This window comes from Lynx canadensis, chromosome A3 (genome assembly GCF_007474595.2).
Source record: "Lynx canadensis isolate LIC74 chromosome A3, mLynCan4.pri.v2, whole genome shotgun sequence".
Taxonomy (NCBI): Eukaryota; Metazoa; Chordata; class Mammalia; order Carnivora; family Felidae; genus Lynx; species Lynx canadensis.
In genome coordinates, this window is record NC_044305.1 from 57,224,400 (window position 1) to 57,242,592 (window position 18,193).

Genomic DNA, 18,193 nt, shown 5'->3' on the forward strand with positions numbered 1-18,193 from the left:
GTTGCCTCTGGATTCCTGTGCTGGGTTAGAAGAAAGAAAACTCTGTTTCATAAGATACATTTCTTTCTTTCCAATTCTAACATTCCTCTTACCTCCAACGATTGTTACGTTGATGGTTTTGGTGACATTAAATAGTTTTCCATTATGAGGGATGGAAAACACACAGGTGTAATATCCCTGATCTTCAAACTCTGCATTCTTCTGTAAAACTGGGTTTGCACCATTGTTTATCTTTTTACAGTTCTGTTTTGTGAAAAAAAAAATCAAAATATTTTAAGTGAAAGCAGTATCATATTAACATTGATTAAAATTTAGAAATATTTTCATAGAAAAAGGGAAACAGGACGAAAGGTAGAAATTTCTGAGTCGATATCCCAGTGATTTGGCATTGCCTGTAGAGCAACAATGAAACACAGTCCCATTACCTGTTATTATTACGGTTATTAATACATGCTGGGAAGTAGAATATAGGGGGAACTATAGCTGCTTCCATCATTTTCTTTTGATCTCTCTTTTACACACAAAGAAGGGAAGGGGTAAAGAGAGAGGGAGAGGGAGAATGGAAGGAGGGCGGGTGGAAGAATGGAGCACAAGGAGGAGATAGAGAAAACTAAACAACAACAAAATCCCTGCTTGGGTGAAACCTTTCTGCATTCGTAACACTTTTAATCTAACCCATGTACTCAGGAACACCCGTGGTGGGGGTAGTGGAGATAGGAGCAGAATTACGCAGAAACCTGAGTACCTAACTGACTACCCACCCCCCCTTGATGTCTTCCACAGAAGACAGTGGACTGATCAGAAATGTATCAAGAATATTCAAATATGTAGGCACACACAAACATGTCTCTCCGTCACAAATTTCCATACGGGTCACAGGAATGAATAATAGGAAAAAAGCCACCTTCTTCAATCGAGCCATCGGTCACCCATAGAAAAGGTTCTGTAGCAATCTAAGGTCCAGATACGGAGAACAGGAACGACACTGCTAAACTTGACTATGTGATGCTGTTCCTGCAAACGCCAACAAGAAGAACGTACTGCGCACATACTTCTCTCGAACCTGCCAAAGCCGGCAGCAACTGGGGCCAGGCCCAGAGGTCACTAGGAATGGGTTTGTGAAGCACCTACATGTGTCCCTCAACTCAGTAAATTGTTTCTGTGTATGTCAAATTTTTATAAACCCAAACTGTGTTTTTGAAGGCACTTTAAAATATCAATGTCTCTTCGTTTTTACTTCTAATCAGTTGTTTACTGATTTAGCTTCCTTGCTCTCCTCCCCTCAGGTACGCCACAATCTCTAAACAGGCTGAGAATATTGAAGTGGTTAATCATCTAGCTAAAAATAACCTCTCATAGATCTCTTTTCTACATTTAAACATCCGCATGGTGACATTTCTTAAAACCTAGTGCATGGAACCTTACAAATTTATATGTATTGTCAAGTATTTGCACACTTGACAAGAAATAGAATCAAGTGAACTCAGGACTAACTCAGACGTTTGGAAAACATGTGGGTAAGAGCTCTCCTTGAAAACTCACAAGTAAACAGTGGTCAAGCAAAATATGCAAACAGAAGTTTCTAGGAAATCATCTGTGGCTTCAACTTTCCCAAGGGCTTCTGTCTGGATCACTCTCCCATACAGCTCATTAAAACTTCCATGACAGGGGCGCCTGAGTGGCTCAGTCCGTTAAGCGTCCGACTTCGTCTCAGGTCATGATCTCACAGTTTGTGAGTTTGAGCCCCGCCTCGGGCTGTGTGCTGACAGCTCAGAGCCTGGAGCCTGTTCGGATTCTGTGTCTCCCTCTCTCTCTGCCCCTCCCCGACTTGTGCTCTGTCTCTATCTGTCTCTCAAAAACAAATAAAAATGTAAAAAAAACACAAAAAACAACTTCCATGACAGAGTCACATTTGTTCTCCTATAGAAATAATATAATTTGTGTTATGTGTCTGCATGTATGTATATTATGCATGTGTATATTATGCATGTGCATACTGTACATTTGTATGTAACACATATGTGACTGCATATATAATATCCACAGTACTGTCTACAAGAGCTCCTACAATTCAAGTTATACCAGCTGAAGAACATAGGCAATCCACAAAAGAAATAATACTGAGATGCAATAAAGATATAAAAATGTTTAATTTATTATTAAGAAAAGAAATGGGGAAAAAAAACACTAAAAATTACAGAACTTCTGCATGTCATGTTTCTAAATGTTCTAAAGGTACGACTTCTTGGTGTGGTAGTGGTGGTTGAAAAAAGCGTTTTGAACTAGCACAGCTCCCCAGAGAGGAGCCAGCTAATGCACAGCAAAAGCTATAAATGTGCTCATGGCCATTGATCCAATTATGCTACTTTTAGGGATGCGATTAAACAATAAAATTGTACATACACCCTAACAGTTACAGGAATGATATTTATTCTAGCCTTATAAACAATAGTGGAAAGTAGGAAACTAACAAATGTCTAATACCAGGGGATTAATTAGATGCAAGTATAAAGCACAATGGAATCCCAGATTTGGAAGAATGTTTAAAGACACAGGGGAATAATCACAACATAATTTGTAGAGGATAAAGGAAAAATCCAGGCATAAAATACCACTTTTTATTTTTTAAAAGGTTTTTTTTTAAATACCACTTTTTAAAAGTAGATGTCGGGGCTCCTGGGTGGCTCAGTCAGTTAAGCCTCCGACTCTTGATTTTGGCCTCAGCTCATGATCTCACAGTTCATGAGTTCGAGCCCTGAGTCGGGCTCTGTGCTGACAGCATGGAGCCTGCTTGGTATTCTCTCTCTCCCTCTCTCCTTCTGCCCCTCCCCCACTTTCTCTTTCTCAAAATAAATGAACAAACATTTAAAAAATAAAAATAAAAGTAGATGTTTGCACACACACACACACACAAACCCTAAAGTCTCTGGCTGGTGGGATTATGAATGAGTTCTGCTAACTTCATTGTCCATTTTTCCATCTTCCAATTTCACAAAAGGAACTCGTATGTTTAGGGGGAAAAGTATATACAATGGAATTTAAAAATGTAAATATACGTGGCAAGAGAAAATGCAAATCCTTAAGCTATCTAGCAATCTTAAAAATCAATTTACCGGGGCGCCTGGGTGGCGCAGTCGGTTAAGCGTCCGACTTCAGCCAGGTCACGATCTCACGGTCCGTGAGTTCGAGCCCCGCATCAGGCTCTGGGCTGATGGCTCGGAGCCTGGAGCCTGCTTCCGATTCTGTGTCTCCCTCTCTCTCTGCCCCTCCCCCGTTCATGCTCTGTCTCTCTCTGTCCCAAAAATGAATAAACGTTGAAAAAAAAAATCAATTTACCAAAACAGAAGGGCAAGGAAGGAAGGGCAAGGAAGAAGGAAGTGTTATGTTCACTGAACAGTTCGGATGGGGCAGGGGCTCATTTTAGCCACCCCGCCTGGCACCTGGCTCAGAGGGGTCGGCTAAGCTGTGTGTGTGGTGGGGGGCCATGCGACCTGCATGTGATGAGACCAAAATGCTCCACAGCCATCAGATTCTTACTTTGGAATTTTGTCCTTTGTTTCCTCAAGTCTTTTATTTTTAAGTTTATTTCTTTCTTCTTTTTTTTTTTTTAATTTTTTTTCAAGGTTTTTTTTTTTGTTATTTATTTTTGGGCATGAACGGGGGAGGGGCAGAGAGAGAGGGAGACACAGAATCTGAAACAGGCTCCAGGCTCCGAGCCATCAGCCCAGAGCCTGACGCGGGGCTCGAACTCACGGACCGTGAGATCGTGACCTGGCTGAAGTCGGACGCTTAACCGACTGCGCCCTCAGGCGCCCCAAGTTTATTTCTTTATTTTGAGAGAGAGAGTGTGCAGCACACAGGAGGGGCAGAGAGAGAGGGAGAGAATCTGCACTGATGGTGCAGAGCCTGCTGTGTGGCTCGAACTCACGAACCCATGAGACCATGACCTGAGCCGAAAACGAGAGCCGGTGACTAACTGAGCCACCCAGGCGCCCCTTTCCTCAAGTCTTAAGTTAAAATATTTTAAAAGCATTACCTTATACAGTGAAGTTCTATTGGCCAATGGTTGAAAGTAGTCATGTTTACAGGCTATGTGCAAAGATTTCTGAACTTCTACAGTTTTACTAGTTAGTAGTTTTTCAACAAAACAGCTGCCTTTACTTCTTCCAATGACATTTAATTTCCATTTACGAGTATCATTTCTATGAAATAAAGGTTTAAAGATATTTTATTAGTACACAGACTTTGCAAATACCACCTTTCAGTAGCCAATGAAATTCTTTCCTTATTATTGTATAAAGAGACTTATTCATTGACGCCCAGACCCTGCCCCCTTTTGGCCCTGTGCAGTAAGAAATGTAACAATTGTCATGGGACAGAGGCGAGGGGCGGGGAAAGAGAAGAACCTGAGCGGCCCTACACCCACACCCACACCCACACCCACACCCACGCACACAAACACCCTATTGCATACCATATATTATAGATACCAGGACAGAAATGTTTAAAACTTCAGTGAGCTTTGGAGATGGACAAGTTCAAAGATTCTTAACCCAGGATGGGACAGTGGCATTGGTTTCATGAGGTCCACAAACAAACTCCTGAATTTGTTTTCTGGAAGTTTGTATATATGCATTAGGTTTTATATTTCTCTGGGCTGTTTCTTCCAATCCTTTTCTCTTACTGTTGAGTAAACCCAAGTCTGGAGCGCCTGCCCTCACCGTAGCTGTAGTAGCACGTTATGTGCCTTACTGAGCAAAAGTTAGTTTGAATAGTTTTATTGTTGTTGTTCCTTCTGATTAGAAATTAGTAATCTGGAAGAGGAAACAACTTTAACCGTGTTTTTATAAAGGGTCTCCTTTTTTTTAAGTTTACTTATTTTGAGAGAGATAGAGAGAGCAGGGGAGGGGGAGAGAGACAGAGATACAGAGAAAGAGAGAGACAGAGAGGGAGAGAGAGAGAGAGAGAGAGAGAGAGAGAGGGAGGGAATGAATCCCAAGCAGACTCCTCGCTATCAGTGCAGAGCCTGATGGGGCTCGAACCCATGAACCTGTGAGATCATGACTTGAGTTGAAATCAAGAGTTGGACACTTAACTGACTGAGCCACCCAGGTGCCCCTAGAAAGGAGCTTCTAAGAAAGGAAATGTTTGCAACCTGATGTTTGTTTAACCTGAACTACAGGGATCCACATACTAAATACAACAGATGTGTGTTAAATTGTCCTGTGTGTGTGACACACTTGTACCGACCACAGGCTCTTACAGCCCCGACTCTTACATCTGTGGTAGCATGGGAGGAAGACTAGCACTCACTGAGTTCCAGGGATTGTCCTGAATATGTACAATGGAGATGGCTATTTCCCTTACTTGTGATAAGAAAGCTAAACTTCATGTAGCAACAGGGCCAGGATGCAAACGCACATCAGCTCGGCCCTCAAGGACAGGACTGCACTGCCCAATACTATGCTTTCACAGTCGATGTGACTCTGGCCCCTCCTTTGAGTATGCATTCATACAAGATTGACCAGGACTGGGAGGGAAGTGATGGGTGGGCTGACAGGCTGTCCTGAAGGTTAAAAGCAGTAGGTCAATGGCCATGGAACATAATAGAGCTACCTGGCCCTTGAGATGGATTCGGAATCCCGTTGGTATCATCTTCTTCTCAAGTGTGTCTACTGTTTCCCCTACTTCAGCCCCACTGAGCTGAACAGAGACCTATTTCCAGATATTTCTATCCCGTCACTTACGAGGAAGATAGTGCATGCATATTTCCATCTTATCAGGCCATATTGTTTTCTACCTCTGCAATCCTCAATTCCTAACAGTAAGTCCCGACCGGTGGAATGCTTCCGTGTCCCCGCCACCGCACTGTGCGTGCCAAAACAGGCAGATGCTGGCCTTGCTAGAGGAACTCAAAGGATGGTGTGAAGCTGAGGCCAATGGGCCCAAAGCTGTGATCATCTGTGTTCTCATACAAGGCCATCCCTTCCTGGTTGTGGAGCTACTCCTGCCACACAGGAAGGGACTTGAAAAGCTCTGGGCCATTCTTCTGAAGCCCCTTACCAAGCCAAGCTTGCTGTTTGTCAATCCCGAACATGATTGAGACATGATTTGCATGTGCTTTTTTCCTCTGTCTTCATGTCCTCCCCTCTACCACTGAAAACCCCCTCTCTCCTGTGTCCCCTCCCTTCTTGGTGGATTTTCCCCCTTAACATTTTATCTGACTTTAGGATTAAAGTATCAGTCTCCAGAAGCATTTGATTATTAGCAGAAGACTCCCTAGAAATGAAAGGATTATGGTTCTAATGGGGGGGAGGTGGGGAGGAGGAGTCCAGGGATGGAATCTGGTCTTTGAAGGATTCCACACAAAATTCCAAAGGTTCACTCACGCATGTGCACACACATGCACACACACACACACACACACACACACACACACCCCTCTGAGGCAAACCAGTGCACCATATTTGAAAAAGCCCCCCTCTTCAATGCCTCTAGGTGTCCAAACAACCTGTGTGGGTTCCCATTTATTTTCAAAACGATTGTCGAGGCCGTTCCTCATACCATCACTTTTGTCTCATGTTATTCGTCAGCCTCAAATACCCTTTAATGTTCATCATCACAGCTCCTGAGTCACCTCATTGTTCCTGGCCTCTTGCACCCTCTTCCTGGTTCTCCACATGTCTCTGACAGCCTATCTGTTGGATTATTCCAATTTTCCTTCCTAACCCAGGCTGTGTTCCCCACCTTCCATATCAGAAAGACAGTTCATGCTTTCCCTCCCTGTCTCCAAGCGACATTTGTAGGTAACTGTCTCTTCCCCTCCATGTGCTCCTTCTGTCCAGTCTGGAATGCTTCGTTCAATCATGCCTTTATTCAGTCAGGATTAAGGAGATCTTTTTTTCCCCCATTTGTGAATATTCATTCTACATTAGTGTGAGAAGACCCAGTTGTGATCCATTTCTGGAATCATCTCTCTTAAAGGGTCACATAAAATCCACTGCTGGTCAAAACAAACAACAGAAAGAATTCTCAAATGTTCTCTCTGACTCCTGGGAGTTCCTATGCATAAAAACAAACCCAAATGACCTCATTTTGTGTAAAACCACAGGAGCGATAACAAGGTTTCATGGTGATATCTCACTGCGCTCTCAACAGCACTGTTGACAATGATCGGGACCCACCCCAGAAATCGACTACATCTACCACGACTCACCTGACCCTGAGCTATCTTCCACAGGTCCGTCTCACATCTCCATAGAAGCATACATACACATACACACCTACGCAAGCACGCACAGTACATCACAAATGTGCCAGATGAACACTATGTCACCAACACTACTAATCCATCACATAGAGCCCTGCTTGTCCGAGTTACTCCTTCCCACCTCACCAAATAATGTATAAAGAGAACCCAGCTCAGTGATAATCACTGACACAGCGGTTGCTCTCATTTCATAGAACTTATGACTCTTGATGAGGAGTGTCCTGGCATAGACTGGAGCGGTCTGGCCTGCGAAGGCTGTGCAAAGCCCTTTCCGCGCTGCCTTTCCCCCTGCCCCTGGCTGTAGGCTTGTGATTGGCTGCAAAACCCACACACTCGTCATGAACACTACTGCCTTGTCCCCAACAGACCCCGAAACACTGAACTAGGATGTGTCTGTATCAATTCCAATCCCTCTCCTCAGCCTGCGGATATCACCCAGGAAGCTGAGGCCACCCCCTTCACTGCATGTTCATTATGGAGCTTCACCAATTAGTCCATTTGGCCAGCAACTCTAGACAACAGGAACAGTTGAGTTTTAAAATGAATTTCATCTGATACCTACTTACCTTTGGTAAGGATCCCCTGAAAGATAAGGGAATCTTTCGTTAAGATCACTAAGAAGATAGACACAAGGGCAATATTTAACTTAATTTTCCAATCATGAAGTATTGATCGCATGCTGGAAGAAGAGTAGGGGGGAATAAATGCATGGATTATTCTTTCAGACTGCTGTATATGTGACTGGCTGAGCTAAGTCTAGGGGTGCTACGAAACATACTAACACAAAGAGAAGCTATACTCACCCCATTTGGAAAAAGTAAGATCCACTGTCCTCCAACTCAACTGGCCAAAACTCCAAAACATAATCGTGCAAAGTAATTCTGGGGGAACTGCTTGAGTTTAGCTCAATGCGTCCATGTGATCCACTGCTCTTGTACCATTTTATGGTGTTTTTTTCACTATCGTGCTCAGATGCTGATGAGCAGTATCTCAGATAGAAAAATTCCCCTTCCACTGCAGTGATGCTATGACGTGAAATACATGTTTCTTCATAAGATTAGCAAAGGAAAAGGAAAAAAAAAAACACAGGTAAATTTTGTCTTTCCTAATGCATTAGGAGAACAAGCCAGGTTAGTAAGAAAATTGTAAGCAATCTCAGTCTGGTGGGTTTTCTTATCTTAGGGTCAATTTTTCCAACATCAGGGCACTTTCAGGACGTAAAGGAAGACAACGTTTCCAACAGATTTTCCCAAACAGGAGGGTACCAAAACTTAACCTATCATAACTGAAAGACAGATAAATGTAGTGTAAGCTTTTCAAAGAAAACGCTACACATTACAATTTCCTTGTAAAGAAAGCCACAGAAGTCACAATGTTGCCACATCTACACCCAAACACCCCTAGCTGGGGAGTCTCCGTAGAAATGAAAACCAGAAACCTGGAGGCCTTAGAGTTCATCATCTGCCTCAGCAGAAGTGTCACCTCGCCTGTTCTCAACCAGCCTACCTAACCATTTCCTGGGCAGACAGAGAGGGATGGTTAAGGGGCTCCTATGTAGCTTAGAGCGTGTGTGAGTTCATTATCTCTCCAGGTTACCACGTGGATCATCAAGAATTAATATAATATCACTCCAAATCCAGGTATATGTCACTTCCCTCCTTGAGTGCTTTTGCAAGCTGTCTCTTTCTCTCTCCCTGCCTCCCTCCCTTCCGCTTTCCCAACTAACCCAGATACTCTAGCTTTGGAAATTTATCTAATTCTGTCAGCTAACAGAGTCATCATTCCCGTCCTTTTGAATTTGTGGTAGTTCAAAGTCAGCCCTCATGGACCCTTTCCATATCCTGTTTTCCAGTGGCTGCTGGGTGCCCTTTTACTTTATTGATGTATAATTAACATATAATAATATCAGGTGCACAACAAATTGATTCAACAATTCTATACGTTACTCAGTATTCACCATGGTAACTGTGGCCACCATCACCATACAATGTTATTAAAAATATTATTGACCATACTTTCTATGCTGTACTTTCCATCCCCGTGACTTATTTATTTTTATTTTATAAATCATAGTTTATTTCTGTGCTTAAAAGAAATATTTTATATATCATACATTGAAATAATTATGCTTAATAATACTTTCTATGTTTAAAATAAATATTTTATATATCATATATTGAAATACTTACATATTTTATATATTTTAGTATAATTTTATATAGTTTAATTTATAAATTATAGTTTATTTCATAGTTATTTTATAACTGGAAGTTGTAATCCCCTTTTTCTATTTCACTCAGCGCCCCACCTTCCCTCGGGCAACCACCAATTTGTTCTCTGTATTCAAGAGTCTGGATCTGTTTGTTTGCTCATTTGTTTTGTTTTTTAGATTCCACATATAAGCGAAATTATATGGTATTTGTCTTTCTCTGTCTGACTTATTTCGCTTAGGATAATATCCTTTAGGTCCATCCATGTTGTCACAAATGCCAAGATCTCATTCTTTTTTGTGAATGAGTAATATTTCATCACATGTTCCCACACTAATTTATATGCCCACAAACAGGATTAACTGAATTTTGAGAATGAGAATCCTTAAATTAACTAGAGCACTTCGCGGAAGGCATGGAGAAAATGCCTCCTCCATACTTAGGGTCTATTTCTCAAAGCAGTTGTTTGGTTTTAATTCGATGTTGTTAACCACAATGTAAAGAGGAAGTGGCTCAAATGGTAGACGCATTCTTTGAAAACATGGATGTCAAATCTACCTCAAAGTACAAGTGTTACTGAACATCAACCTTGTGTTTGGTGATTGTTATAGAAGCTCCATTTTACATTTCGGTCCTTTAACGTAGAAGGTGTGATACAGGTGTAAGTGTTAGTGTTAGCTTCAATTGACATCCGAAAGGATGGTATGTCCAAAACGATGTAATTTATTTTCCTGTTTTAGAAGTACGACACACATAAAGCCATACAATATGTGCTCTTCTGTGCCTGGATTCTTTCTTACATCATCATGTCTATGATAGGCATCCATGTTGCTGCATGTAGCAGTGATCTGTTTTGTCTCATAGTTATGCAGTATCCATGCCGTATCCAGTTGTGTTTGTATATGATAATTTAGCCATTCTAGTGGTGTTAAACATATGGATTATTTCCAGATTTTGGCCAGTCTTTAAAAAAAACCAGAAACTTCCATAAACATCTGTGCCTGTGTTGTGATAGACATATCCACCATTTCTTTTTGGGAGTAGTAATCCTTTGAAGAACCCTAACCTGGATTACATTCTTTCCAGGGGTAGATGGTTGGAGTTGGAAGTTCACACTCTCCTGGCAACTAATGGCTTCAGCTACCTAATCCTATGCTTAACACTAAGGACCTTGTTGATTAGAAATGGTTTTTGGGGGCGCCTGGGTGGCTCAGTTGGTTGAACGTCTGACTTCCGCTCAGGTCATGATCTCGCGGTTCGTGAGTTTGAGCCCCGTGTCGGGCTCTGTGCTGACAGCTCAGAGCCTGGAGTGTGCTTCAGATTCTGTGTCTCCCATTCTCTCTCTCTGCCCCATCTCTGCTCTGTCTCTCTCTGTCTTTCAAAAATAAATAAACATTAAAAAAAAAAAAAAAGAAATGGTTTTTGCTTGAAAAAAAATGACTGGAATTCAAGCTGTGCAGACTGCCCAGGCAGGTACTCACTCCCATTCTTACATGAACAGAGAGTAAGAATCCAACAGCGTCAACAACCTAGACCCTTTGGAATGATATCTGTGTTTGGAATTGTCTTGAGTTTGGACAGTAAATAGGATGCTGTCACTCAACTTCTACTAGGTTAAATGAAACCTCATGTAGAATACTGTCATACTTGCCTAGATTAAAGCCTTTATGAAGGTTCTCTGAAAGGACAAAGAGCAGGGACCTTAGTAAACTTACAGAATGGGCTGTCTGGCTGTTTCTGAGCCTGAAACATGTTTCATTGTAATTTGGGAGCAAGGTTAGTTATTAGTATATGTCTACAGAGCAAGGTGCCCATGATGCACACTTTTCTGCACCTTGCTTTTTCAGTCAGCAGTTTCTAACAGAGGATTCCATATCAAGAGGATTAGATCTACCTCCTTCAACATCTGGATAGTATTGCACTGTATGGATCTCAATAAAAATGGACCCAGTTTAAGTAAATATTAGACAGGAATTATTTGAAAGTATCAATTTGTTCTCTCTCCAGCAGTAATTCTCAGAGTTGGGGATATGGGCTAATATGCTTCCCTCTCCTAGATGACAGGTCAAGGCAAATCGGTATTGGCATTCCCACTTTCTCTTCCAAGGCATAAGGAGAACCTTGCTTATCAGTCATGTGTCTCTTCTCCAAAGGATCCTAATGAGACCCCAGAATCATTCTCGATAAGTTTCCAAGTGATCACTGCTACTGCTAATCAGTTAAAATTGCTATCTGCCATCTGATATAAAGACTACATGTTTTCCCTAGTCTACACAGTCTTTCTTAGGTACTCCTTCTAACTTGAATATTTCCCTCAAGACCTGTAAAGTATTCCCCCTCACTGTCTTCATCACCTAAATAACAAGATGAACCTTGGCCTCCGCGTTGGCAGAAAAATAATGTGTATAAAACTTGCTAAAATATCAACAATAAAGATGGGTGTGAACTCTTCAGTTTTCAATAACACAAAGCAGAGTTTCACCTCAGACAAATGTAATGTGTTTCCACACACGATCCTGCTCTCTCTACATAAACTCAGAGGACTAAATATTTCTTTTTCAGCAATCCCATATGATTCTTTACTTGATTCCATTTCTATGAACGTTTTATTCTCTATGCCAGGGACACGAATTGGTAACTCTCAAAGTAAAATTTAAAACCACTAATGTTAATAAATTCAGCATTTTCAGTAGCCACCTCCACATAAAAAAAAAAAAAAGTGAAACCGTGCTCTTCCCTCTCAACTACCAATGAAGTATGTCCATGAATGATTATAATTACTTACCTGAGGTGCTTGTAAACATAAGTGCCAAAAGTGTTAAGAGCAGTTCTATATGACGCATATTTAGGATTCTGTTTCCAGTGGTTTCTCTGGAAAACAGAGCAAGATGGGTTCAGCCAAAACTTGCAAACAAAAGTATACCTGTCTCATGAAGGAGATTTTAAAACATCTTCTGGCATGCAAACTCTAAAAAAATCAGCACAGTAAGTTTCCATATCCCTTAATAGAGTCACCAAGTGTTCTCAGAACTTTCAGCCATATAGAATTCATCACATTTCAAGGCAGGAAAAATTCCTAATAATGCAATTTTCTAATACAAGAGAGTCTGCTGTACAGAAAATCTACTATTCTATGAAAGAACATTCTGTGAAGTGCCAAGATATGTATGGCAGGTCTACTCATGTAGGGGTGTGTGTGTGTGTGTGTGTGTGCGTGTTCTTTTTCTTCTCATCACACCAAAATACTCATTGTGATCTTCATGCGTGGCTTGAATTTTTAAATATCCATCTTTCTTCATCAGAACTAAGTTCTTGATAAGTTAGGAATTAAGTCTGTTTTGTCCATTACTATATCACTAACATCCCAGCACACAGTCGTACAATGCTTAGTACATAGTAAGGACTAATGCTCATTCCGGAGGAACAGGTGTACGGATGTGTGCACGCATGTGTCTATACACACATGCCCACGTGTGTTTATTTTAGGGAAACAGAGACAAAGCAAGAGTTTCCTACACTCCAAGTGCCTAATCTACATTGGGTCAATGAACTCAAATCTATGTTGAATTTCAGTCGTACTCTAACCCATCTTTTGTCCTGTGAATTACAATTTTAGAGAGTAGGACAGGGGAAGGGGGCAGCGGGGCTCTTCCCCTGGGTTGGCATCTCCAGCTGAGTCTCGACCAGCTGTACAACCTCGGGCAAGTTACTTAAAAGTCTCAGAGACTAGCTGCTCATTACCAAAGTGGAGATGATAAGAAGGCCTATGACCAAAATTACTGAGTGATAGAATGAGCTAATGTTTGCCAAGGCTTTCTGAATGCATAGTGGCCTCTCAGTCCCAAATAATTCTCTTATTAACTGCCATGCACCTCCCATACTTAAAAAAGAAGAAAAACAGTTAACGTCCAAATCCTGGATGAAGTTTAAGGGCTATGCAGTCAGACCATTTACATCAATCTTTATGAATAACATCACAAAGCAAAGCATCTGATGTAATTTCCAAGAGATAATAATCAGTCACGTAAAGGGTTAAGTAGGTATGGAAAGTACCAAGTGTTCAAAATAACTAAATTAGAATATTTCTATGGTTCTATGGTTTGAAATCAATCCCCCACCCACACTCACACACACATATTTATTATTAACTATCTATTCTCTTACCTTGGATAGAATGAAACGTGTTGTTTCCTCTGGCGAAGGTTGACACAGCCTTATAAAGGGCACTGCTATTTTTTCTTGGTTTTGGTTTTTGTTAATTTTCAAGGTCTACTGAGAGATAAAGTTATTAAGAAATAATCTAGCATTCTGATGAGTTAACTCTGAGTTTCAATATGAATCATGTTAAGATCCCAGTATACAAATTAGCTGATATTTGTACTGCTCTGTGTATGTAAACATAAAAATTGTATTGTGCTTTTATGGATTTAAAAGATTAAGATATTAAATAATAGAACTCATTTGCAAAAGAAAAGCTATTCTGGAAATGTCACATTTGGTACCATGTGTGATGTTGATTTTTTTTTTTTTTGCCTTTCCATAATATTTGAATTTCTTTCTTCTTTCTTTCTTCCTTCCTTCTTGCTTTCCTTCCTTGCTTCTCTCTCCTTTCTTTAAAAAAATTTTTTTTTCTGATTTCTAAAGTATTATATGCCCAATAGGGGGCATTTATAACATGAAGATTGAAAAGAAGAAAATAATCTCAATATGCAAAATAATTTAACATGTTTCCTTGTGCTTTTTCTACATATTTTTTCAACTAATTAGGATTATGTTTAAAAAGCTTCATATCCTGCATTTTCCACTCATTAAATGAGCACCTTCCTGTGTCACAAAAATGTCTTTGCTACCATCATCTTAATTACTACATATATTCCTTGATATGAGTCTAATTATAATTTATAAGATATATTTGATTACAAAATAACCCCATGGCCGTCTTCTCATGTCAGACGATATGTATCAGTTTTTGGAGCACGGCCTCTGGGGCCAGACTGGCTGGATTTGAACCTTCATCCTACTCTTTATCAGATGAATAATTAATTAAAGAGTCCTGCCTTTCCTATGTGTTGACAGCGTAGTTATAAGTATGGGCCCTCTGTGCAAGCACTCTGTGGAAATCTAACAGCATGATTGCTCAGGAAGTGCAAATATATGCAAGCACACACACACACACACACACACACACCACTCTCTCCTCTTCCGTTGTGTTTTATTTTTCCATTCATAGCACTTATTGCTAACGGATACACTTTATTTTATGTTTGTTTATTATCTGCTGAATTAACACACACAGTAGATTCATTAACTATATACAGTTGGGCATCTTAGGTGATCACCTGATCCACTGTTACACCAGCACAATCTTACTTTTGAAATACTTCTTAAATCATGACATCTTGGAAAATACGTTTTAACAGTGAATGTGAAGTCTACCTTGAGCTTAAAAAAAATGATAATAATAATGCCTGGGTCCCCACCCAGACACCTGAGGTACAGCCTAGGCTTCCTGATTGCTAAACATCATCCGGGTGATTCTAATATGCAGCCAAGGTAGAAAGACACTAATCTAGGGGCTTATTTGTATACTGAAAAGTAAACTTAATAGACCACAAATATACACATTTAACGATAATATTTATTATTTAAGACATTAAGTACCTGTGCATATATATGTATGTGTATATAAGTGAGTTATCTATGTGCACACACACACACACACACACACACACAAAGAATACTCACAAACTTCCCCTAAATCACCAAATGGAATGAAGTTTTCTCTAAACGAAAAAGGTTCTCTTCTAAAAATTGTGTGACTTACAGTGAGGATACAGACACAAGCCAACTGTTCTCTCTGAACCCAGCGTAGTACTATCCAGGGCCCCTGCAGAGTGTCTGAATGTTCATTCCTGAGTCCCTGGTTCTGTCCAACTGCCCTGTTTATAGACCCCACCCTGAGCAAAGTGACCATTCTCTAGAAAAAAATAATAATAGTTCACAGAATTTCTGCTGAGGAAGCTGAGACTGGACCAGGTGAATAGGTCCAGATTGTAGAAAGTTACACTGACCCACATAAATAGATGTAGATTGCTTCCGTGAAAATCACCCTTATTAGCAAAACATAATTGAGTACCTCCTAAGATAAGCTGCCTTGATGAAAATCTTAACACCAGTGATTTTTAAAATAACTGTTTCTCTACAGTGTTCAATGCCTAAGTGTTTCACTCAGCCTTCGACATGACAAAACCACCAAATGCAAAGAGGAAAAAGCGATCTTGGACATAAAACACACACATGTGCACACGTGCGTGCACATCCACGCTTCCACTCCAAGGAAAGCAGCATTTATGTTGAACAAGGGTTGCCCTGTGCAGGGCCAGGAGAATCATTCCCATTTCATAGTCTTTTCCACAGACACCTGCTGTGATCCTTCTGCTTCCCCCACCTCCACCTGTGCCTGTGCCAGTCCTGCTACTTGAACCCTTCCTGCTTCTAACTGTCGGCTCCCTGAATTCTAACAGCCTGGCTCAATGGTTGCCTTCTCAGGGAAGCTCTCCAACGGCTGGTGCCCCAGACACCTGCACACTTGTACACACTGCATTCCCATTACTCCTGATTCATCCCCGCTCCCTGGGACTTCCCTGAGGCCAGAGACCCTGTCTTTCCGTGTTCCCACACCACTTGCTCAGAGCCTTTATACGTTTTTGTGCCGGTGGGAGGGGGGAGCAGTCATACCATCCCAGAACCTGCATAAACCCAGCTTCTCCCAAATCTACACCCTCCCAAACCATCCAAGGACCTTGGGTTGAGATGTGTGCCCCAGATCCCAGCGTTGCACAGCACCAAATGAGTGTTGGTGGAGGTTCCCAAGAATAGACCAGGGGAAGGGGGTGAAATTCATACAATCACCTCAGGTGTCTATATCTGCCTGGGATTGCCCAGTCATTAATTTGTCTCATAACTGCAGTGCGATTTGCTCGGGGTTCTCACTCCTGGAGGCACCTCGAATTAAAGGCAAACGTTTTGGAATCAGAGAAATTTTGTTGTGAATCTGTGATCTATTACTTAGTAGCTAGATGCCCTTGGATAAATAACTAAACATTCCTGTGCTTTGGTTCTCCTCCTTTAATTAAGCATAATGATAGTGCCTACTTCATTTGGCCTACAGGAAGAATAAATAAAAATAATGCATCTAAAAGTTTTCTACGCCATGTCAGACAAGAGCTTAATAAGTGAAAACTACCAAATATTTTAGCCATTTTCACTTTTTCAGGAAAAAAAAATTGGGGAAGTTTTAACCTTTAAAATTATACTATCAGGGAAAGTTGATGATGCTGTCTCACCAACTATTTGTGTGTGTGTGTGTGTGTGTGTGCATATATATGTGCGTGTATATGCAGACACATGCACATATATACTCCATATTTATATACATATCTGAATATATATATATATATATATATATATATACAGTCCTTACATACGGTGACTCCACTTATGATTTTTTTTTTCATTTATGATGGTGCAAAAAGAGATACACATTCCGTGGAAACCGTATCTGGAACCTTGAATCTGTATCTTCCCCCAGGCTAGTGTTACGCCCTAGGATCCTCTCTAGTCCCAACTCCTAGTGGGCCAGGGGTTCACGACGGTGAACAATAGATACACTTACAACCATTCTGTACCCAGGCAACCATTCTGTTTCTCACTTTCAGCACACTATCCAATCAACTGAATGAGATACTCAACAGTTTATTATGAATGAGGCATTGTGATAGAGGATTTTGCCCAGCTGTAGGCTACTGTATGTGTTCTGAGCACCTTCAAGGTAGGCTGGGCTAAGCTATGATGTTCAAGAAATAGATTCATGTTCCAGTGACTTAAGATATTTTCAGCTTAGGCTGGGTCTGTCAGGACTACCCTCATCCTAAGTGGAGGCAGACCTGTACACATAGTGGCATACATACTAAGCTGATCTTGTTTTCAGAATCCTGGCCCCAGGAGGGTGGGTCGCCCTTTGCCAGGCGGGCCGGCAGCAGAGGGGAGGGGGCAGGGGGTGAGGATGGCATCCGGGCGCCGCTTCTTACCTTCAGAGGGGAGTCCCCGAGGCTGGCGCGGGGGCGGCCGTCCCTCCTCCACCTTGGTGGCCTCGGCGACAGAGGCAGGAGTTCAAACAGCAGGTGAGAAACTGCAATCGCCGCCTCCCCAGCGCTGTGAAACACGAAAGGAAAGAGAGGAGCCGCAAGTGTGATTAAAGATATAAGGCAACTAGAGAAGGTTGGAGGAAAAAAAAGGGGGGGGGGTACAAAAAAAAAAAAAGCAGAAGAAAGAAAAAGCGTCCGGCAGCCGCCGCGAAGGCTGTAGGTGGGACGCTGCCACTGCCCAGTGTCTGCAGTGTTGGAAGTGGGGCGCTGCTGGGTCCCGCAGAGTGTTCCAGGTCTGGGTTGCTCCAATCGAAGATGCTCCTGGTCGAGGTTTGCTCCCAGTGGGGGGCTAAGGGATGGGGGGAATCCTCCCAGTCTGCGGTGCTCCTCTGAGAGGGGTACGCCCTGGCGCAGGCGTTCCGGCCCCGGAGTGCTCCTTGTCTGGGGCGCCCCTCCCAGCGTTCTTGGGGTTTGGGCTCCTCCACCTGGGCGCCCCGCCTCTGAGTTCCGGGAGCTGCTTGATCGCGGCGGCGACTGCACACAGCTGGAAAATCCCGCCTCGCCCT

At 41.8% G+C, this 18,193-nt stretch overlaps 1 protein-coding gene across 4 annotated transcripts in view; it reads right to left on the reverse strand.

The window, feature by feature from the left end:
* IL18R1 (interleukin 18 receptor 1) overlaps positions 1–18,176 on the reverse strand; it is a 35,623-nt gene extending 17,447 nt beyond the window's left edge. For 2 of the 4 annotated variants that reach the window (XM_030310335.1, XM_030310333.1), the window contains exons 1-6: positions 17,571–18,137; positions 13,645–13,752; positions 12,266–12,351; positions 8,074–8,317; positions 4,037–4,202; positions 93–243 (exon numbers count right to left, since the gene is read on the reverse strand). In XM_030310335.1, coding sequence (XP_030166195.1) covers positions 93–243; positions 4,037–4,202; positions 8,074–8,317; positions 12,266–12,323 — 619 coding nt within the window. In that variant the 5' untranslated portion in view covers positions 12,324–12,351; positions 13,645–13,752; positions 17,571–18,137. Of the gene's footprint in view, positions 1–92; positions 244–4,036; positions 4,203–8,073; positions 8,318–12,265; positions 12,352–13,644; positions 13,753–17,570 lie in introns of all 4 variants that reach the window. The other 2 variants (XM_030310336.1, XM_030310334.1) reach the window with 2 other exon arrangements.
* Between the last annotated feature and the right edge of the window lie 17 nt (positions 18,177–18,193).